Source organism: Somniosus microcephalus, chromosome 22 (assembly GCF_052327205.1).
Source record: "Somniosus microcephalus isolate GS21.2 chromosome 22, FLI_Smic_1.0, whole genome shotgun sequence".
Taxonomy (NCBI): Eukaryota; Metazoa; Chordata; class Chondrichthyes; order Squaliformes; family Somniosidae; genus Somniosus; species Somniosus microcephalus.
This window is the reverse complement of record NC_141008.1, coordinates 5,627,517-5,648,187: the sequence shown is the minus strand read 5'-3', so window position 1 is coordinate 5,648,187 and position 20,671 is coordinate 5,627,517. Positions and strand designations below refer to the sequence as shown.

Here is a 20,671-nt window from a genome sequence, read left to right as displayed (position 1 = left end):
TAAGAGCTGCTTGGGTTAAAGCAAGGAAAACATCGGTTCCAAAAATGTTTTCATAAGCTCAAGTTGGAAAATTGAGGGCACCTGAAGTGGAATGATTGTGTCGCACACTAAATCCTTTCAAGTCCCTGCGTATATTTCTTATTCTATCCGTGCTCGGGTCTCTGGTGCCAGAAGTCAGCCAAGGATCTCTGGAACTCGAGCTTAGCACTGTTTAAAATGTCGAAGTACAGGCCCTGTGGATAATAATGAGCAGCCACCAAATCTTGTATCTGGCAGCAAATTATCCAACAGTTTGAATTCCTCTCTGACACGGTGACATTTTCTGTATTATTACCCCTGAATCGTGTCAGATTCATCAGCCAATACCTCAGCTTCAGACAAATTAGGAGCAAGATGATCTGTTATCCCAGCTTGAAAGGCCACTGCCTGAATTAAACAGGTAAAATGTTTGGTTTTGTCAAACACAGGTGTAAAGACACAATCTGTGTCAATGTAAACAGCTTCCATGTGATAAGGGACATCTTGAAAGGTCTTCTTTCCCTGCTCTAAAGACAGTTCATTGATGATTTCATTCTGGGAAGGGTCTACAGATAGATGGGGAGAGGCTTATCATCCTGAAATTCAGTTTTGATTTTTCCTCTTTCCTCCCCCACCCTTAAACAGAGTTAACTTATGAAGCAATCTGCGTCACAATGAGCTGCAGCTTCCAAACTTGTAATAACACCAACCTACGACCTACCTGGTAAACGTGGAAGAGTTCTGATTTTGGAATCTATTTCTCCAGCTTCAATAGGAAACATCTCCTTCAGCATTTTCTGATAAAAGAAAAACACTAAAAATTAAATTGTTAAATGGAAAATAACAACTTGCATTTATAACATAGATAAAACGTCCTATAGTGCGACACAGAGTAAGGAGAGCACAGAGGAGTTAGTAGAGCCAAAGAAGGAGCTATTAGGAGATGCGACCAAAAGCTTGGTCAAAGAGATGGGTCTTAAACAGGGTCGCAATTATCGGCCGGGCGCAAAGTTTAGCGCCTGGCGCTAATTATCGCCTCTGACTGCAAACTTGGCTTCTATCGCCCCTGGAGGTGATTGGAGCGCTAAATCAGGCGCTACACACCTCTCTTAAGGTGCTAACGCCGAGGAGCGAGGCGCTACCTCAGAGTGCTGGCGAAGTTCATGTGATGTCAGTCAGCAATGGAACACAGACACACTGGCGCCGGCCACTTCTTAAAGGGGAGGGTCGATCTTGCTCTCCAGCCACACCCTGCTCATTGCAGCCTTGAATCTCGGCCTGGAGAGACCTGTACATCAATTCTGCTGGAAAGAACAATGGAGAGGCCCAGGGAAAGAGCTCAGAGTGCAGCCCCCATAGTCTCTTCTAAATCGATACAAGGAAGGGCAAATCAAAATGAACCTGCAAAGTGCTGCTCAGTACCCAAAACTCCTTCACACAGCTTTGAATCTCTCCAGAAGTCTCTCTCAGAATGCGTGGTGCAAAAATGTCGCTGACAAAAAAAGGCAGGAAGCGGTCGCCTTTAAATAGCGCTCCCCCAGTCCCTTCCTGACTGCAAAAAATTCCCCTCTACCTGTCGTTGCTAGCGGCAGGCGGAAAGGCAGGGGGCACCACTCAATATCCGGTCCGGGGCGCTACCGGGGCGTTGCACACTCAACTGACGTCACGATCTGCGGGCGCAGGAGATCATGGCGGTAGTGTTTAGCGCCACCGCAAAATGTCTGGTCAGTTTCACGAACTGCACAAACATCGCCGCGCCCGGGCACTAGTTGCTTTGCGTCCTGTTAGCGCCCTCTTAGAGAGCTAACGGGAGGCGCAAAGCAACTAAATTTCCCCCCCTGCACTTTAAGATAGCCTGGTGGCGTGACAGCAATAATCTCAGTCATGCCTTGGACAAGCGGCAACATCACCCAGGTGCTTCTCTTGGACCCACCTCCCATTGGCCATGTTAGAGCAACATTGGTACCAGACCCAAGGCTGACAACTAGTCTGCTGTTTGGTCTCATGGTCAAAGACCGATATTCAGTGAGGGGAGGGAAGTGCCGAAGAGGGATGAAGAATGGAGTGGGGGATTGTTGTAAAAAGCTAAACGGCAGGGTTTTTCCGATTAGCTCCATAGAAACACGTAGGAAAAAGCTCCAATTAGAAATTCAATTACAAACAATAACTGTGTGTACTGGTTGACTCAAACTGATGGATCTCATTCCCAACAATGGGAGTGGGACTCGGATACACCACCTGACAGGGAAAGACCTGCCATCTCTCAGCCCCTGCATGATCATTCTACTGGAGGCTGAGATAAATGTTATAGGCTCACTCGGAAATGCTTCACAGTCTCTGCGAACACTGAACTTAAATTGCCCTCCGAGTTGTGTGACTCTCATCCTCCAGTTTGTGTTTAGCAGAGGATCAGACGCTTTGTTCTGATGCAAGTCATGCTGTGAGCGCTCATAAATCATGACAAGTTAGATCTGTCTTGTGATGGACATCACAGTCCCTTCAGTAATGGAGCATCATTTCAAAGCCCCTGAAACCGGAGAAATCTGCGGGGAAACCTTCACAGAATTAGTGTCTTTTCTCACAATATCTGTGGCCCTTAGCCTTGGTGCTATTTGCACCTGGCTCCACCAGTGCTGTCCCAGTGATTTTATCATGAATGCCACACATCACTTTTCAGACCATGCATTTATCAATTTCACCCAACTTTCTTCAAATTGAAGGAACTGAGAACCATTCATGTAACAGGAGGACGAACACTGCAACAATGCGAACAGTGATCACTACAACCCTTTCACAGAATCCATGAAAAGGCTTGGCACACGTCTAGTAAAGATTGTGCTACAGATTCCGGAGGCAATGAGTGATTGACTGCATTCCACACAATTAACGTGAGCTTGCATTAAGGAGCGGGGTGCTCTGATTTTTCACAATGCTGTTTGACGTAAGAAAACTACTAGGCACTTGGTCGAAGCGTTAAACAAAGCTTTAATCAACTGTTTTACAACATGGAGGTCTAGTTGTGTCCTTCACTAGTTCCTGTTAAGGCTGTCCTGCGCAAGCTGGGCCCGTGCCTGAGTATTTATACTCTCCCTGGACAGCGCTACCCGCAGGCCACTCAGTATTATTTCATAAGTCTTTCTTTCATGAATGACTGATTCATGTCACTGTTTATCTCCCGACCCGCCCCCTCCCCAATTAAAGATACAGATTCATGCTGGGATTTCACTCCATGGGTTATGGCCGCCCCCTGGTACCTCAGCCAGCTGGTCATATTTCATGCGTGAGCCTTGTTGGTGAGTGCCAACAGGCTCTTTGGTTGTGCGGGGAAGGGAAGGGTATCAAGCAAAGGCGGGAAAATGGAGTTGAGGTGCCGATCTGCCGTGACCGAATTGAATGGTGGAGCAGGCTCCAGGAGGTGAATGACCTCCTCCTGCTCATAATGTCCCATAGGACAAAGCATCACAGTCCAGCCTGATGACGTCCCCATGCAATGCTCACTAACATATACTTTCCAACAGGGGATGGGAGTCACTGAATAACAAACAGATTTGTTCCAGGATTTTGACCCAGCAACGATGAAGGATCGGCGATATATTTCCAAGTCAGGATGGTGTGTGGCTTGGAGGGAAACTTGGAGCTGGTGGTGTTCCCATGCGCCTGCTGCCCTTGTCCTTCTAGGTGGCAGTACATAAGAACATAACATAAGAAATAGGAGCAGGAGGAGGCCATTCAGCCCTTCGAGCCTGCCCCGCCATTCAATGAGATCATGGCTGATCTTCTGCCTCAACTCCATTCTATTGCCATATCCCTTGATGTCCTTACTAGTCAGAAATCTAGCGACTTCTGTTTTGAATATACCCAATGACTGAGCCTCCACAGCCCTCTGGGGTAGAGAATTCCAAAGATTCACCACCTGCTGTGTGAAGAAATTTCTTCTCATCTCAGTCCTGAATGGCCTACCCTTTATCCTGAGGCTGTGGCCCCTGGTTCGAGACTCCCCAGCCAAGGGAAACATTCTCCCAGCATCCATCCTATCAAGCCCTGTAATAATTTTGTATGCTTCAATGAGATCCCCTCTCATTCTTTTGAATTCAAGAGAATACAGGCCTAGTTTACTCAATCTCTTGTCATACGACAGTCCCGCCATCCCAGGAATCAATCTCATGAACCTTCATTGCACTCCCTCTATGGCAAGTATACCCTTCCTTAGGTAAGGAGACCAAAATTGTACACAGTACTCCAGGTGTGGCCTCACCAAGGCCCTATATAATTGGAGTGAGACTTCTTTACTCCTGTACTCAAATCCTCTTGTAATGAAGGCCAGCATACCATTTGCCTTCCTAATGGCTTGCTGCACCTGCACATTCACTTTCAGTGGCTCATGTACAAGGACACCCAGATCCCTTTGAGCATCTGCATTCCCCAATCTTTCACCATTTAGGAAATACTCTGCCTTTCTGTTTTTGCTATCAAAGTGGATAACTTCACATTTATCCACATTATATTCCATTTGCCATGTTCTCGCCTACTCACTGAGCCTGTCGAGATCCCCTTGAAGCCTCTTCACAGTCTCTTCCCAACTGACACTGCCACCTAGCTTTGTAGTGGCTGCAGGTTTGGGAGGTGCTGCCGAAGAAGCCTTGGCAAGTTGCTGCAGTGCAGCTTGTAGATGGTATACACGACAGCCACGGTACGCCGGTGGTGGAGGGAGTGGATGTTTGAGGTGGTAGATGGGGTGCTGATCAAGCGGGCTGCTTTGTCCTGGATGGTGTCGAGCTTCTTGAGTGTTGTTGGAGCTGCAATCATCCAGGCAAGTGGAGAGTATTCCATCACACTCCTTACTTGTGCCTTGCAGATGGTGGAAAGGCTTTGGGGAGTCAGGAGGTGAGACACTTGCCGCAGAATACCCAACCTCTGACCTGCTCTTGTTGCCACAGTATTTATGTGGCTGGTCCAGTTAAGTTTCTGGTCAATGGGGACCCCCAGGATGTTGATGGTGGGGGATTCGGCGATGGTAATGCTGTTGAATGTCAAGGGGCGGGGTTTAGACTCTCGCTTGTTAGAGATAGTCATTGCCTGGCACATGTGTGACATGAATGTTACCTGCCACTTATAAGCCCAAGCCTGAACATCGTCCGGGCCTTGTTGCATGTGGGCATGGACTGCTTCATTATCTGAGGAGTTGTGAATGGCACTGAACAATGCACAGTCATCAGCGAACATCTCCATTTCTGACCTTATGTTGGAGGGAAGGTCACTGATGAAGCAGCTGAAGATGGTTGGGCCTAGGACACTGCCCTGAGGAACTCCTGCAGCGATGTCCTGGGGCTGTGAAGATTGACCTTCAATCACCACAACCATCTTCCTTTGTGCTAGTTATGACTCCAGCCAGTGGAGAGTTTTCCCCCCAATTCCCATTGACTTCAGTTTTACTAGGGCTCCTTCATGCCACACTCGGTCAAATGCTGCCTTAATGTCAAGGGCAGTCACTTTCCCCTCACCTCTGGAATTAAGCTCCTTTGTCCATGTTTGGACCAAGGCTGTAATGAGGTCTGGAGCGGAGAGGTCTTGGCGGAATCCAAACTGGGCATCAGTGAGCAGGTTATTGGTGAGTAAGTGCCGCTTGACAGCACTGTCGATGACACCTTCCATCACTTTGCTGACGATTGAGAGTAGACTGATGGGGCGGTAATTGGCCGGGTTGGATTTGTCCTGCTTTTTGTGGACAGGACATACCTGGGCAGTTTTCCACATTGTCGGGTAGATGCCAGTGTTGTAACTGTACTGGAACAGCTTGGTTAGAGGCGCGGCTAGTTCTGGAGCACAAGTCTTCAGCATGACAGCTGGGATGCTGTCGGGGCCCACAGCCTTCGCTGTATCCAGTGCGCTCAGCTGTTTCTTGATATCACGTGGAGTGAATCGAATTGGCTGAAGAATGGCTTCTGTGATGGTGGGGACCTCGGGAGTAGGCCAATATGGATCATCCACTCAGCACTTCTGGCTGAAGATGGTTGCAAACGCTTCAGCCTTGTCTTTTGCACTCATGTGCTGGACTCCGCCATCATTGAGGATGGGGATATTCTTGGAGCCTCCTCCTCCCGTTAGTTGTTTAATGGTCCACCACCATTAACAACTGGATGTGGCAGGACTGCAGAGCTTTGATCTGATCCATTGATTGTGGGATCGCTTAGCCCTGTCTATAGCATGCTGCTTCCGCTTTTTAGCATGCATGTAGTCCTGTGTTGCAGCTTCCCCAGGTTGGCACCTCATTTTTAGGTACGCCTGGTGCTGCTCCCAGCATGCTCTTCTACACTCCTTATTAACCAGGGTTGGTCCCCTGGCTTGATGGTAATAGAAGAGTGAGGGATATGCTGGGCCATGAGGTTACAGATTGTGGTGGAATACAATTCTGCTGATGCTGATGGCCCACAGCGCCTCATGGATGCCCAGTTTTGAGCTGCTAGATCTGTTCTGAATCTATCCCATTTAGCATCCCCTACTGGGAGTATAGTTCCTACTGAGGGTACAGTTCCTACTGGGGGTACATAGACATAGAAACATAGAAGATAGGAGCAGGAGTAGGCCATTCGGCCCCTCATGCCTGCTCCGCCATTCAATGCGATCATGGCTGATCAGCCAAATTCAGTACCCGGTCCCTGCTTTCTCCCCATACCCCTTGATCCCTTTAGCCTTAAGAAATATATCCAACTCCTTCTTGAATATATTTAATGTATTGGCCTCTACTGCCTTCTGTGGTAGAGAATTCCACAGGTTCACCACTCTCTGGGTGAAGAAATTCCTCCTCATTTTTGTCCTAAATGGCCTACCCCTTATCCTTAGACTGTGACCCCTGGTTCTGGACTCCCCGACCATCAGGAATATCCTTCCTGCATCTAGTCTGTCCAGTCCTGTCAGAATTTTATATGTTTCAATGAGATCCCCTCTCATTCTTCTAAACTCCAGCGAGTATAAGCCCAATCAACCCAATCTCTCCTCATACGTCATTCCTGCTATCCCAGGTATCAGCCTGGTGAATCTTCACTGAACTCCTTCCATGGCAAGAACATCCTTCCTCAGATAAGGTGACCAAAACTGCACACAATACTCAAGATGTGGTCTCACCAAGGCCCCGTACAACTGCAGCAAGACATCCTTGTTCCTGTACTCAAACCCTCTCGCTACGAAGGCCAACATACCATTTGCCTTCTTAACCGCCTGCTGCACCTGCATGCTTACCTTCAGTGACTGGAGCACAAGGACACTCCGGTCTCGTTGCACTTCCCCTTCTCCCAATCTATTGCCATTCAGATAATAATCTGCCTTCCTGTTTTTGCCACCAAAGTGGATAACCTTACATTTATCCACGTTATATTGCATCTGCCATGCTTCTGCCCAATCACCCAACCTGTCCAAATTATCCTGTAGTTTCTCGGCATCCTCCTCACAGCACACACGCCCACCCAGCTTTGTGTCATCTGCAAATTTGGAGATATTGCATCTAGTTCCCTTGTCTAGATCATTAATATATATTGTGAATAGCTGGGGTCCTAGGACCGATCCCTGCGGTACCCCACTAGTCACTGCCTGCCACTCTGAAAAAGACCCGTTTATTCCAACTCTTTGCTTTCTGTCTGCCAACCAGTTCTCTATCCAAGTCAATACCTTGCCCCCAGTCCCATGTGCCTTAACTTTATACGCTAATCTCTTATGCGGGACCTTATTGAAAGCCTTCTGAAAGTCCAAATACACCACATCCACTTATCTATTTTACTAGTTACATCCTCAAAAAATTCCAGTAGATTAGTCAAGCGCGATTTACCTTTTGTAAATCCATGTTGACTTTGTCCAATCCTGTCACTGCTTTCCAAGTGCTCTGCTATTACATCTTTTACAATGGACTCTAGCACTTTCCCCACTACCGATGTCAGGCTTACCAGTCAGTAATTCCCCGTTTTCTCTCTACCACCTTTTTTTGAATAGTGGGGTAACATTAGCTACCCTCCAATCCATGGGTACTGTTCCAGATTCCATCGAATGTTGGAAGATGATCAGCAATGCATCTACTATTTCTAGGGCCACTTCCTTAAGTACCCTAGGATGTAGATTATCAGGCCCTGGGGATTTATCGGCCTTCAATCCCATCAATTTCCCTTACACCATTTCCCTACAAATACTGATTTCTTTCAGTTCCTCCCTTTCATCAGACCCTATGTTCCCCGACATCTCTGGGAGGTTATTTGTGTCCTCCTTTGTGAAGACAGAACCAAAATATGTATTTAATTGGTCAGCCATTTCTTTGTTCCCCATTATAAATTCCCCTGATTCTGACTGCAAGGGACCTCTGCTTGACTTCAACAATCTTTTTCTCTTCACATATCTATAAAAGCTTTTACAGTCAGTTTTTATGTTCCCTGCAAGCTTACTCTCGTATTCTATTTTCCCTTTCTTAATGAATCCCTTTGTCCTCCTTTGTTGAATCCTAAACTGCTCCCAATCCTAAGGTTTGCTGCTTTTTCTGGCCAATTTATATGTCCTCTCCTTGGATCTTATGCTATCCCTAATTTCCCTTGTTAGCCACGGTTGAGTCACCTTTTTTGTTTTATTTTTATGCCAAACTGGGATGAACAAATTCTGTAGTTCATCCATGCGGCCTTTGAATGTTTGCCATTGCCTATCCACTGTCAACCCTTTGAGTGACATTCCCCAATCAATCCTACCCAACTCGCGCCTCAGACCATCATAGTTTCCTTTATTTAAATTCAGGACCCTAGTCTCTGAGTCAACTACTTCATTCTCCATCTTAATGAAGAATTCAATCATATTATGATCGCAGCGACCCAAGGGGCCTCGTACAACAAGGTTGCTAATGAATCCTTTCTCGTTACATAATACCCAGTCTAAGATGGCCTGATGTCTGGTTGGTTCCTCGACATATTGGTCCAGGAAACCATCCCGTAAACACTCCAGGAATTCCTCCTCCACAGTATTGTTACTAATTTGGTTAGCCCAATCTATATGTAGATTAAAGTCACCCATGATAACTTCTGTGCCCTTATTGCACGCTTCTCTAATTTCCCGTTTAATGCCATCCCCGACCTCCGCATTACTGTTTGGAGGTCTATATACCACTCCCACTAACGTTTTCTGCCCCCTGGTATTTCTCAGTTCTACACATACAGATTCCACAGTACAGTTCCTACTGGCGGTACAGTTCCTACTGGGGGTACAATTCCTACTGGGGGTACAGTTCCTACTGGGGGTACAGTTCCTACTGGAGTACTAATGTTGAAAGTGGAATTGGGGTTGCATTCATTCCTACCACAGGCAGATGATTTGATCCCGGACATCCCGGCCAGAAAGGAGCTGTCTGGTTGCCTCCTTCCTTCCTCTTCCTTCTCCTCTTCCTGCTCCTGAGCTGGTGGCCGTGTGCCTGGTGGCAAAGGCTGTGCCCTCATGATGGCCAGGTTGTGGGGGATACAGCAGACCACCATGAATCGGGACATATGCTCCGGTGAGTACTGCAGGGCTCCTCCAGAGCAGTCCAGGCAGCGGGACCGTTGCTTCAGCGCCCCAATTGTCTGCTCTCTGATGATTCATGTGGCAGCATGGCTCTCGTCGGACACATGCTGGCCGCGTGTGGTTGGGTTGCGGAGCGGAGTCATGAGCCTGGTGGTCAAGGGATAGCCCTCGTCACCAAGCAGCCAGTCTGACATGCTTAAAGACTGAGGGAACAATGAACTGTTGCAGAATAAAAGCATCATAACTGCTGCCAGGATACTGGGCATTCACCATCATGGTCACACACCAACTGCACATTCATGAGCGGTAACCATTGCGGTCACGGTACATCTCAGCATTTGGATACGGTGCCCGCAAAGCCACATGTGTGCAGACGATGGCGCACTACACCATGGGGAAGCCCACAATCCTGGCAAAGCCACATGCGCGCTCCTCCTGCTTCTCTCTGTTCAGAGAGAAGACAATAAAATCCACTCTCCTGACATAAAGAGCATCTGTCCCCTCTCTTATGCAGAGATGTTGCAGATGTCACCTGCTCCAGCCTGAAAGTATCCAAATGCGAATAAATTCAGGGCCACGGTCCCCTTCCCAGCCACTGGCAGCGCCGTCCTTGCCCTGGAGTGAGGCTGCAGATCTGGTTGCAAGAGGTGGCAGAGTTCTGTGAGCACCTCCTTCGTAAACTGCAGACACCTCACACACTGCTCCTGGCTCAGGCTGAGGTAAGAGAATTGCTCTCGGAAGACCCTAGGTGGGTAAGGCCTCCTGCTGAGAACCTTCTCCTCCTCCTCCTCCTGCTCCCTCTGCGAGCAGCTTGTCCTCTTCTTTGCTGCCTCTGCTCCATCTCCCTGTCATGCTGCAGGCCAAGGCGATGACAACTAGAGCACCCATGACTGGGAGCAAGTGGTCAGACCAGAACCTTGAAGTCAGAAGTAAGGCCTTCTCCACTTGCAGCACCACTCCCCTGTCACCCCCCGCCACTCCCCGTCACCCCTCGTCACCCCCCGCCACCCCCCATCACTCCCCGTCATTCCCCACCACCCCGTCACTCCCCGCCACTTATATACAGCTCTACACAGCTCTACAGCTCCACCTAGTGTCCACCATAGAATGACATGTTATTGATCATTACATCCCCCTTTCTTTGAGGTTTAACAAAATCAATATCAATCAACTTTCAAGAAAACAATAAAGATAATATCAGTAACACTTTTGTTAGTGCTCTATAAACATAAACATTTTCAAAACAGTCAACACATTTTCAAAGCTTTACATTGTACTCAAAGTCTATCAGGCTTTTTTACTTCACGTGTGGATCTTCTCAACACGGGTAAGTCTGATGTGTCTTCATGAGACTGTTCTGGCGGTGAATGACAAGATGCAATTGCGGCATTGTCATCAATCTGCTCTTGTATAGATCGAGGTCTCCTCCCCCTCTGCCCCCCCCGCCCTCTGCCCCCCTCTGCCCCTCTGCCCCCCCACCCCTCCCCTCTCTGCCCCCTCTCTGTCACTCCCCCCTCTGCCCCTCCCCCTCTCCCTCTCTGCCCCTCCCCCTCTCTGCCCCCCCCTGTCGCTCCCCCCTTTGCCCCCGCTCTCCACAGCAGCCTATTGCTAATGCTGATGGTGATATTGCTCCTCATCTGAGGTCCAAGCTAAGGCTGCCAAGGTGGCTCCCATCCTGACCTGTTTCAGAAAAGTCTCCAAAGTGTATAAAGTACCCTCTCAGCCAAAGTACTGTGAACACTCTTTCCCACTAGTAGGTAAGAAAGTAGCTGTGAGTGCTGAATATTTATTGCAGTCTTTTATTCAATTGCCATTGTTCTCGCCTTGCTTTCACTGGCGAGTTTCAAGAAGCTCGGGAAACCAGTGCATGCGCCGTTAAATTTAAAAATCTGTTGAAGTATCGCTCCAATTGAGTGATTTACACATTAAAATTGCTAACCCCCCTCTCCCAAGGGTCAGCGCGCAAGCAGCCCAACACACTCGTGTTAAAGCAGGTTGGAACCTCCACACTCACCTAAACCCACGCACTGATCCAGGTTAAAATCCCCCCCCATTGTTAATAATCTGATCTCAGTTCCCAGTTAAACCAGTTTAAATAAATCCAGCAAATCAACCGGCTTAATTGGTCTCTAATTGCAAACTGGCGCACCAGAGGCAGCAAAGGTGACAAGGCCCCATTCTCTAACAACCCATTACAAAGACCCTCTGAAAATGACCAGTTAAAAGTTTTCGGACTTTTTTGAGAACTTAACGTTGACAGTGTTGACTCCGCTTACTTTGAAAATGCCAACCTGTTCTGAACTGGTACCATGATGCATCAGATATTCAAGAGTTTGAATTCAGTTTAAAATAAAAAGCTGGTATTAGTAAAAGTGACCATGAAACTATCGGAATGTCGTAAAAACCCAACAGGTTCACTGATGTCCTTTAGGAAGGGAAATCTGCTGTCCTTACCTGGTCTGGCCTATATGTGACTCCAGACCCACAGCAATGTCATTGACTCTTAACTGCCCTCTGAAGTGGCCTAGCGAGCCACTCCGTTATCAGGGGAACGAGGGACGGGCCACACCTGGAATACTGCGTGCAGTTTTGGTTTCCATATTTAAGAAAAGATATACTTGCTCTCGAGGCGGTTCAGAGAAGGTTCACTCGGTTAATTCCGGAGATGAGGGGGTTGACGTATGAGGAAAGGTTGAGTAGGTTGGGACTCTACTCATTGGAGTTCAGAAGAATGAGAGGCGATCTTATCGAAACATATAAGATTGTGAGGTGGCTTGATCGGGTGGATGCGGTGAGGATGTTTCCACTGATGGGTGAGACTAGAACTAGGGGGCATAATCTAAGAATAAGGGGCTGCCCTTTCAAAACCGAGATGAGGAGAAACTTCTTCACTCAGAGGGTAGTAAATCTATGGAATTTGCTAGCCCAGAGAGCTGCGGAAGCTGCAACATTAAATAAATTTAAAATGGAGATAGACAGTTTCCTAGCAGATAAGGGAATTAGGGGTTACAGGGAGAGGGCAGGGAAGTGGATGTGAGTCTAGATTTGGATCAGCCATGATCCTATTGAATGGCGGAGCAGGCCCGAGGGGCCGTATGGCCTACTCCTGCTCCTACTATTGAATGGCGGAGCAGGCCCGAGGGGCCGTATGGCCTACTCCTGCTCCTACTATTGAATGGCGGAGCAGGCCCGAGGGGCCGTATGGCCTACTCCTGCTCCTACTATTGAATGGCGGAGCAGGCCCGAGGGGCCGTATGGCCTGCTCCTGCTCCTACTATTGAATGGCGGAGCAGGCCCGAGGGGCCGTATGGCCTACTCCTGCTCCTACTATTGAATGGCGGAGCAGGCCCGAGGGGCCGTATGACCTACTCCTGCTCCTACTATTGAATGGCGGAGCAGGCCCGAGGGGCCGTATGGCCTACTCCTGCTCTTACTATTGAATGGCGGAGCAGGCCCGAGGGGCCGTATGACCTACTCCTGCTCCTACTATTGAATGGCGGAGCAGGCCCGAGGGGCCGTATGGCCTACTCCTGCTCTTACTATTGAATGGCGGAGCAGGCCCGAGGGGCCGTATGGCCTACTCCTGCTCCTACTATTGAATGGCGGAGCAGGCCCGAGGGGCCGTATGGCCTACTCCTGCTCCTACTTCTTATTAAATGTCAGCGACGCCCACATCCCGAGAATGAATAAAAAAAGCAAAAGACCTGAGATTCGATGAGTCTTTTAATGTGCGACAGAGTTGTAAATTTTGGAACAGCACCCCAGATAAAACACTTGCTGCTTATTAATGAACACCAGAAAATAAAGGAGTACTTGGATAGCTAGTCAGGAATGGGATTGAGGGCCTATCAGATAAATCGGGAAATCAGGAGAAACTTCTTTACCCAGAGAGTGGTGAGAATGTGGAACTCGCTCCCACAGGTTGAGGCGAATAGCAGAGATACATTTAAGGGGAAGCTAGATAAATACATGAGGGAGAAGGGAATAGAAGGGACTAGAGAGTTACGCTAATCGAGTTAGATGAAGAAGGATGAGAGGAGACTGGAGTGGAGCCTGGACTGGTTGGGCCGAATGGTCTGTTCCTGTGCTGTATATTCTATGTAATTCTATGAAAATGAACACTTTGTGGGATTTGCTGGTTAAGGAGTTACTGGGCCCACGGATTCATCATTCGAATGAAGGAAACCCGTGTGATAGGTAAGGTGGGAATGTTATCCTGATGCTTTACATGTGGTGGGAGACAGCAAGAACCAGCCTCAGGAGATTAAATGGGCTCGGACAGAGTCCAGGGCAGAGTGGACTATACACGGGCTAGGGAAAGAAAATCAAATTCTGAATCTCGGAGTTGGCCTTGCATTTGTCTCTCTCAAAAGGTGAGGGTAAAGAAGAAAGACTTCCATTTATATAGCGCCTTTCACAAACTCAGGACCTCCCAAAGCGCTTCACACCCAATTAGGTACTTTTGGAGTGTGGTCACTGTTGTAATGTAGGAATCACAACAGCCAATTTGTGCACAGCAAGCTCCCACAAACAGCAATGTGATAATGACCAAATAATCTGTTTTAGTGATGTTGGATAAATATGTGGGACTTGAACCCACAAACTTCTGAGTCAAGAGCTGAGAGTGCTCCCCACTGAGCCTCGGCTGACACCTGTGGATATGCTCCTGGATCCCTGTCTCTGTCGGAAGAGGTCTTGTGGGCATACACTGCGCCGTAGAGGGGTGCGAGGGGAGGGGTAGGGAGAGGGAGGGGGTGGTGATAAGCTTACAGTTGCTTTGACTGCTACAGGCGCGTACACCACTAGATGAACATAGAGTGGAATTGACGGTGCTTGTGAAGGGTTCCGTAACCCTTCCTGAATGGCCATGAGCAGCTCCTGCACCAACACTAAAGAGGACAAAGAGGTAAGAGAGCTGAAGTAGTAGCACTAAACAATATGGGAGCGGTTTCACCGGGGGCACACGTTTACAAGGACGCACACCCAATGGCTCCAGCGAGAGACCGAGACATTTTCACGGTCGGGCCTGAGCTAACTATTTTGGCCTGGCTGCCAGCACTCAGTGAGCACACATGGCCAGCTACCTGCTGTGGGGGGTGGCGGGGCGGAGAATATGGCAGCTCCTCCGTGGAACCAAGCCAGCAGTCATTACCTGGGGGATGTGGGGTCAGTGTAGGGCCACTGGGAAGCTAACAGTGGGCCTGAAGATTTTTATGGGGCCTAGAGGAGCAGTCACACTGTTAACAATCTGTTGGGGCCTTTTTCTGAGTGGTCGCCAGTGGTCCCTTTAAGGAATGCTGGTTTGGTTCTGGTACCAATCAGCAGAGTCTGGGCTGCACACACTCCACTGATCGGAACACAAGCTGCCGTTCGCACCCCAACCTAAATATTTTAATGAGGCTCCTGCCTGTTCCAGAGGGGCCGCTGGCCGTCCATTTCGAAGTCCGGTTGAAATTCCCGCCAGGCAATCTTTGGGCGGCGATTGTTTTGTTTTTCAATTTTCAACCGCCAGCGTCCAGTTATCGGAGGTAAGTAGGGCGGGCAGCAGCCTCCCCTATGAGTTTAATATTCCAGCAGTCTAGGAAGAGTTGATCTGTTCTCGACAAGTGGCCAGTGAGGCTTTGCTGAGATCCACTTTATGTTCTGTCACTCAATTGTTGTGTCAAAGAGTTTGTAACTCTTGAACCCAGCGGGTCTCGCATTCTGTCACACAAATCTGTGTTGAATGTGGATCAGCTGGTCACACTGCAGTTACAGAGCCACTTCTGAACCTGATCATTCGTGAATCAACTCATCGGCACAGTTAGAATGAGTTACTTACATGGAAGTCATAGATTTCGGAGAACTTTCTGTAGATGAGCTTCTCTGACAAGTCACTCCATTTCACCATCAGCATATAAACCTGCAAAATAAATGTAATGGTCAGCTCTGCAGGAAGGGACACCTTCAAACAGTCATCTCTGCTCACTCCCAAACATTGCATCCAAATGCTGTACTGACCCAACATTAAAGGACTGTTCACTTTACAGATATAAGCAGGCACAGTCCACACCACTTACACCACCATGGGCTAATCACGCTAACATCAACACGCCCATTGTAAGCGGCGGGGATAGGATTTCCATACTTTAGCATTTGGTGAACTACTTGCAATAAAGGAGGTCATGTGGCTCATTATTCCATAGAAGCCTACTCAACGCCCCTCCCCACAGTATCGAACTGCCCCCGAATAAGTCTACAGTTTTTGCCCCTTTTAAGTAGTTTGGGTATTTGCTTAGAGGAGGACTGCAGCCACTTGCATTTCTATAGCACCTGTCATGACCTCAGGATGTCTCAAAGCACTTTACAGCCAATGAAGTAGTTTTGAGGTGTGGTCACTGTTGTAATGTAGGAAACACGACAGCCAATTTGCGCATAGCAAGCTCCCACAATCAGCAATATGATAATGACCAGATAATCTGTTTTAGTGACGTTGGCTGAGGAATAAATATTGACTAAGACAATGGGGATAACTCCTCTACTCTTCTTCAAATAGTGCCATGGGATTTTTTATATCCACCTGAGAGAGCAGACATTTAACGTCTCATCCAAAAGATGGCACCTCCAGACAGTGCAGCACTCCCTCGGGAGTGTCAGCCTAGATTATGTGCTCAAGTCCCTGGAGTGGGGCTTGAACCCACAACCTTCTGACTCAAGAAGTGAGAGTGCTGCCCACTGAGCCACAGCTGATACATATAAAGCTAGACTGGGTAAGGACGGCAGGTTTCCTTCCCTGAAGAACATAAGTGAACCAGTTGGGTTTTTACAACAATCAGACATTTTTCATGGTTATTTTTTCCAGTGCCGCTCCTCAAATCACCAGATTTATTAAATAAGAAATAAGAGCAGGAGTCGGCCTTGCGGCCCCTCGAGCCTGCTCCGCCATTCAATGAGATCATGGCCGATCATCGACCTCAACTCCACTTTCCCGCCCAATCTCCATATCCCTTGATTCCTCGAGAGTCCAAAAATCTATTGACCTCTGCCTTGAATATACTCAACGACTGAGCCTCCACAGCCCTCTGGCGTAGAGAATTCCAAAGATTCACAACCCTCTGAGTGAAGAAATTCCTCCTCATCTCGGTCTTAAATGGCCGACCCCTTATCCTGAGACTATGCCCCCTAGTTCTAGACACTCCAGCCAGGGGAAACAACCTCTCAGCATCGACCCTGTCAATCCCCTTCAGAATCTTGTATGTTTCAATGAGATCACCTCTCATTCTTCTAAACTCCAGAGAGTATCGGCCCACTCTACACAATCTCTCATCATAGGACAGCCCTCTCATCCCAGGAATCAATCTAGTGAACCTTCGTTGCACCGCCTCCAAGGCAAGTATATCCTTCCTTAGATAAGGAGACCAAAACTGTGCCCAGTACTCCAGGTGTGGTCTCACCAAGGCCCTGTACAATTGGAGCAAGACTTTCTCACTCTTATACTCCAACCCCCTTGCAATAAAGGCCAACATGCCATTTGCCTTCCTTATTGCTTGCTGTACCTGCATGCTAGCTTTCTGTGTTTCTTGCATGAGGACACCCAAATCTCTCTGAACACCAGCATTTAAAAGTTTCTCACCATTTAAAAAATATTCTGTTTTTCTATTCTTCCTACCAAAGTGAATAACCTCACATTTCCCTACATTATACTCCATCTGCCACCTTACTGCCCACTCACTCAGTCTATCTATATCCCTTTGCAGACTCTGTGTTCTCCTCACAGCTTACTGTCCCACCTAGCTTTGTATCGTCAGCAAACTTGGATACATTACACTCGGTCCCTTCATCTAGGTCATTAATATAGATTGTAAATAGCTGAGGCCCCAACACTGATCCTTGCGGCACCCCACTAGTTACAGCCTGCCAACCTGAAAAAGATCCGTTTATCCCTACTCTCTGTTTTCTGTCCGTTAACCAATCCTCTATCCGTGCTATTATATTACCCCAAACCCCATGAGCCCTAATCTTGTGTAATAATCTTTTATGTGGCACCTTATCGAATGCCTTTTGGAAATCAAAATATACTACATCCACTGGTTTCCCTTTATCTACCCTGCTAGTTACATCCTCAAAAACCTCTAATAAATTTGTCAAACACGATTTCCCTTTCATAAAACCATGTTGACTCTGCCTACTCATGTTGTGATTTTCTAAGTGCCCTGATACCACTTCCTTAACAATGGATTCCAGCATTTTCCCAACGACTGATGTCAGGCTAACTGGCCTGTGGTTCCCTGTTTTTTCTCTCCCTCCTTTCTTGAATAGCGGGGTTACATTTGCGACCTTCCAATGCGCTGGGACCATTCTAGAATCTAGGGAATTTTGGAAGATCACAACCAATGCACCCACTATCTCTGCAGCCACCTCTTTTAGAACCCTAGGATGTAGGCCATCAGGTCCAGGGGGATTTGTTGGCTTTTAGTCCCATTAGTTTCTCTAGTTTTGATAGAGTGGATACAGAGAGAGTGTTTCCACTTGTGGGGAAGAGCATAACTAGAGGCCATCAATATAAGATTGTCAACAAGAAATCCAATAGGGAATTCAGGAGAAACTTCTTTACCCAAAGAGCGGTGAATGTGGAACTTGCTACCACAGGGGGTGGTTAAAGTGAATAGTATGGATGCATTTAAGGGGAGGCTGGACAAGCATATGAGGGAGAAGGGAATAGAGGGTTATGGTGATAGAGTTAGATGAGGAAAGACGGGAGGAGGCTCGAGTGGAGCATAAATGCCGGCATGGACTGGTTGGGCCGAATGGCCTGTTTCTGTGCCGTATATCCGATGTAATCCTATGTAGATTACAGGTTCAGTAACATTAACATAAAGGGCGAATCTTAGCCTTTAGGAAACTAACATTTTTATTGGATTTTCATAACAGACATCTCTTTCCTAAACTGACTTCCTGTGAGTTTCTACGGCTGAGTATTCATAGAATTCACGAGAGGCACAGAACCATGTAGCATTATTCAATTCAAACTCTGATCTCGTAAATATTGCCCCGCTAAGCAAAAGTGTTCCTATAGGTTTCTGAGGGTTAACTTCATTCGAGAGTCGGTCCCTTTCCTTCTGTGTCATCAAGCATTACAATACTGTTCTTTCAAGAGAAATGTTTCTTCTGTAAAGTGTGCTCTGTGAAAGATGTCTATTGCGATGTGATTTCAGCCTTGTTGATCTCCTGCCCTATGATACTGACGATGGCCAAGCTGTGACTGAGGGCAGACTGTTGGTGCCCGTGGGCCTCCCCAGTACTGCGGTGAAACCAGCTGTTGGTGCCCGTGGGCCTCCCCAGTACTGCGGTGAAACCAGCTGTTGGTGCCTGTGGGGCCCCCCAGTACTGCGGTGAAACCAGCTGTTGGTGCCTGTGGGGCCCCCCAGTACTGCGGTGAAACCAGCTGTTGGTGCCTGTGGGGCTCCCCAGTACTGCGGTGAAACCAGCTGTTGGTGCCCGTGGGGCTCCCCAGTACTGCGGTGAAACCAGCTGTTGGTGCCCGTGGGGCCCCCCAGTGCTGTGGTGAAACCCGCTGTTGGTGCCCGTGGGCCTCCCCAGTACTGCGGTGAAACCAGCTGTTGGTGCCCGTGGGCCTCCCCAGTACTGCGGTGAAACCCGCTGTTGGTGCCCGTGGGGCTCCCCAGTGCTGCGGTGAAACCAGCTGTTGGTGCCCGTGGGCCTCCCCAGTGCTGCGGTGAAACCCGCTGTTGGTGCCCGTGGGGCTCCCCAGTGCTGCGGTGAAACCAGCTGTTGGTGCCCGTGGGGCTCCCCAGTGCTGCGGTGAAACCAGCTGTTGGTGCCCGTGGGGCTCCCCAGTGCTGCGGTGAAACCCGCTGTTGGTGCCCGTGGGCCTCCCCAGTGCTGCGGTGAAACCAGCTGTTGGTGCCTGTGGGGCCCCCCAGTACTGCGGTGAAACCAGCTGTTGGTGCCCGTGGGCCTCCCCAGTGCTGCGGTGAAACCCGCTGTTGGTGCCCGTGGGCCTCCCCAGTACTGCGGTGAAACCAGCTGTTGGTGCCCGTGGGGCCCCCCAGTGCTGCGGTGAAACCAGCTGTTGGTGCCCGTGGGGCCCCCCAGTACTGCGGTGAAACCCGCTGTTGGTGCCTGTGGGGCCCCCCAGTACTGCGGTGAAACCCGCTGTTGGTGCCCGTGGGGCCCCCCAGTACTGCGGTGAAACCTGCTGTTGGTGCCCGTGGGGCCCCCCAGTACTGCGGTGAAACCCGCTGTTGGTGCCCGTGGGGCTCCCCAGTGCTGCGGTGAAACCAGCTGTTGGTGCCTGTGGGGCTCCCCAGTACTGCGGTGAAACCTGCTGTTGGTGCCTGTGGGGCTCCCCAGTACTGCGGTGAAACCTGCTGTTGGTGCCCGTGGGGCTCCCCAGTACTGCGGTGAAACCCGCTGTTGGTGCCCGTGAGGCTCCCCAGTACTGCGGTGAAACCCGCTGTTGGTGCCCGTGGGGCCCCCCAGTACTGCGGTGAAACCAGCTGTTGGTGCCCGTGGGCCTCCCCAGTGCTGCGGTGAAACCCGCTGTTGGTGCCCGTGGGCCTCCCCAGTGCTGCGGTGAAACCAGCTGTTGGTGCCCGTGGGCCTCCCCAGTGCTGCAGTGAAACCCACTGTTGGTGCCCGTGGGCCTCCCCAGTGCTGCGGTGAAACCCGCTGTTGGTGCCCGTGGGCCTCCCCAGTGCTGCGGTGAAACCCGCTGTTGGTGCCCGTGGGCCTCCCCAGTGCTGCGGTGAAACCCGCTGTTGGTGCCTGTGGGCCTCCCCAGTGCTGCGGTGAAACCCGCTGTTGGTGCCCGTGGGCCTCCCCAGTGCTGCGGTGAAACCCGCTGTTGGTGCCCGTGGGCCTCCCCAGTGCTGCGGTGAAACCCGCTGTTGGTGCCTGTGGGCCTCCCCAGTACTGCGGTGAAACCCGCTGCTTTCAGGCACACAACAGCGTCAGTGAATCACAATAATCTGACAGCACAGGAGGAGGCCATTCGGCCCAGGGTGCCTGTGCCATCTCTTTGACAGAGCTCTCCAATTAGTCCCACTCCCCCGTTCTTTCCCCAAAGCCCTGCAAATGTTTCCTTTTCAAGTATTTGTCCAATGCTCTTCTTAAAGTTACTATTGAATCTGCT

At 49.3% G+C, this 20,671-nt stretch overlaps 1 protein-coding gene across 1 annotated transcript in view; it reads right to left on the bottom strand.

The window, feature by feature from the left end:
- LOC147102007 (neutrophil cytosol factor 1-like) overlaps positions 1 to 20,671 on the bottom strand; it is a 267,921-nt gene that overhangs the window by 176,847 nt on the left and 70,403 nt on the right. The window contains exons 3-4 of the mRNA XM_085964139.1: positions 15,359 to 15,439; positions 740 to 815 (exon numbers count right to left, since the gene is read on the bottom strand). Of these exons, the coding sequence (XP_085820265.1) occupies positions 740 to 815; positions 15,359 to 15,439 (157 nt within the window). The remainder of the gene's footprint in view (positions 1 to 739; positions 816 to 15,358; positions 15,440 to 20,671) is intronic.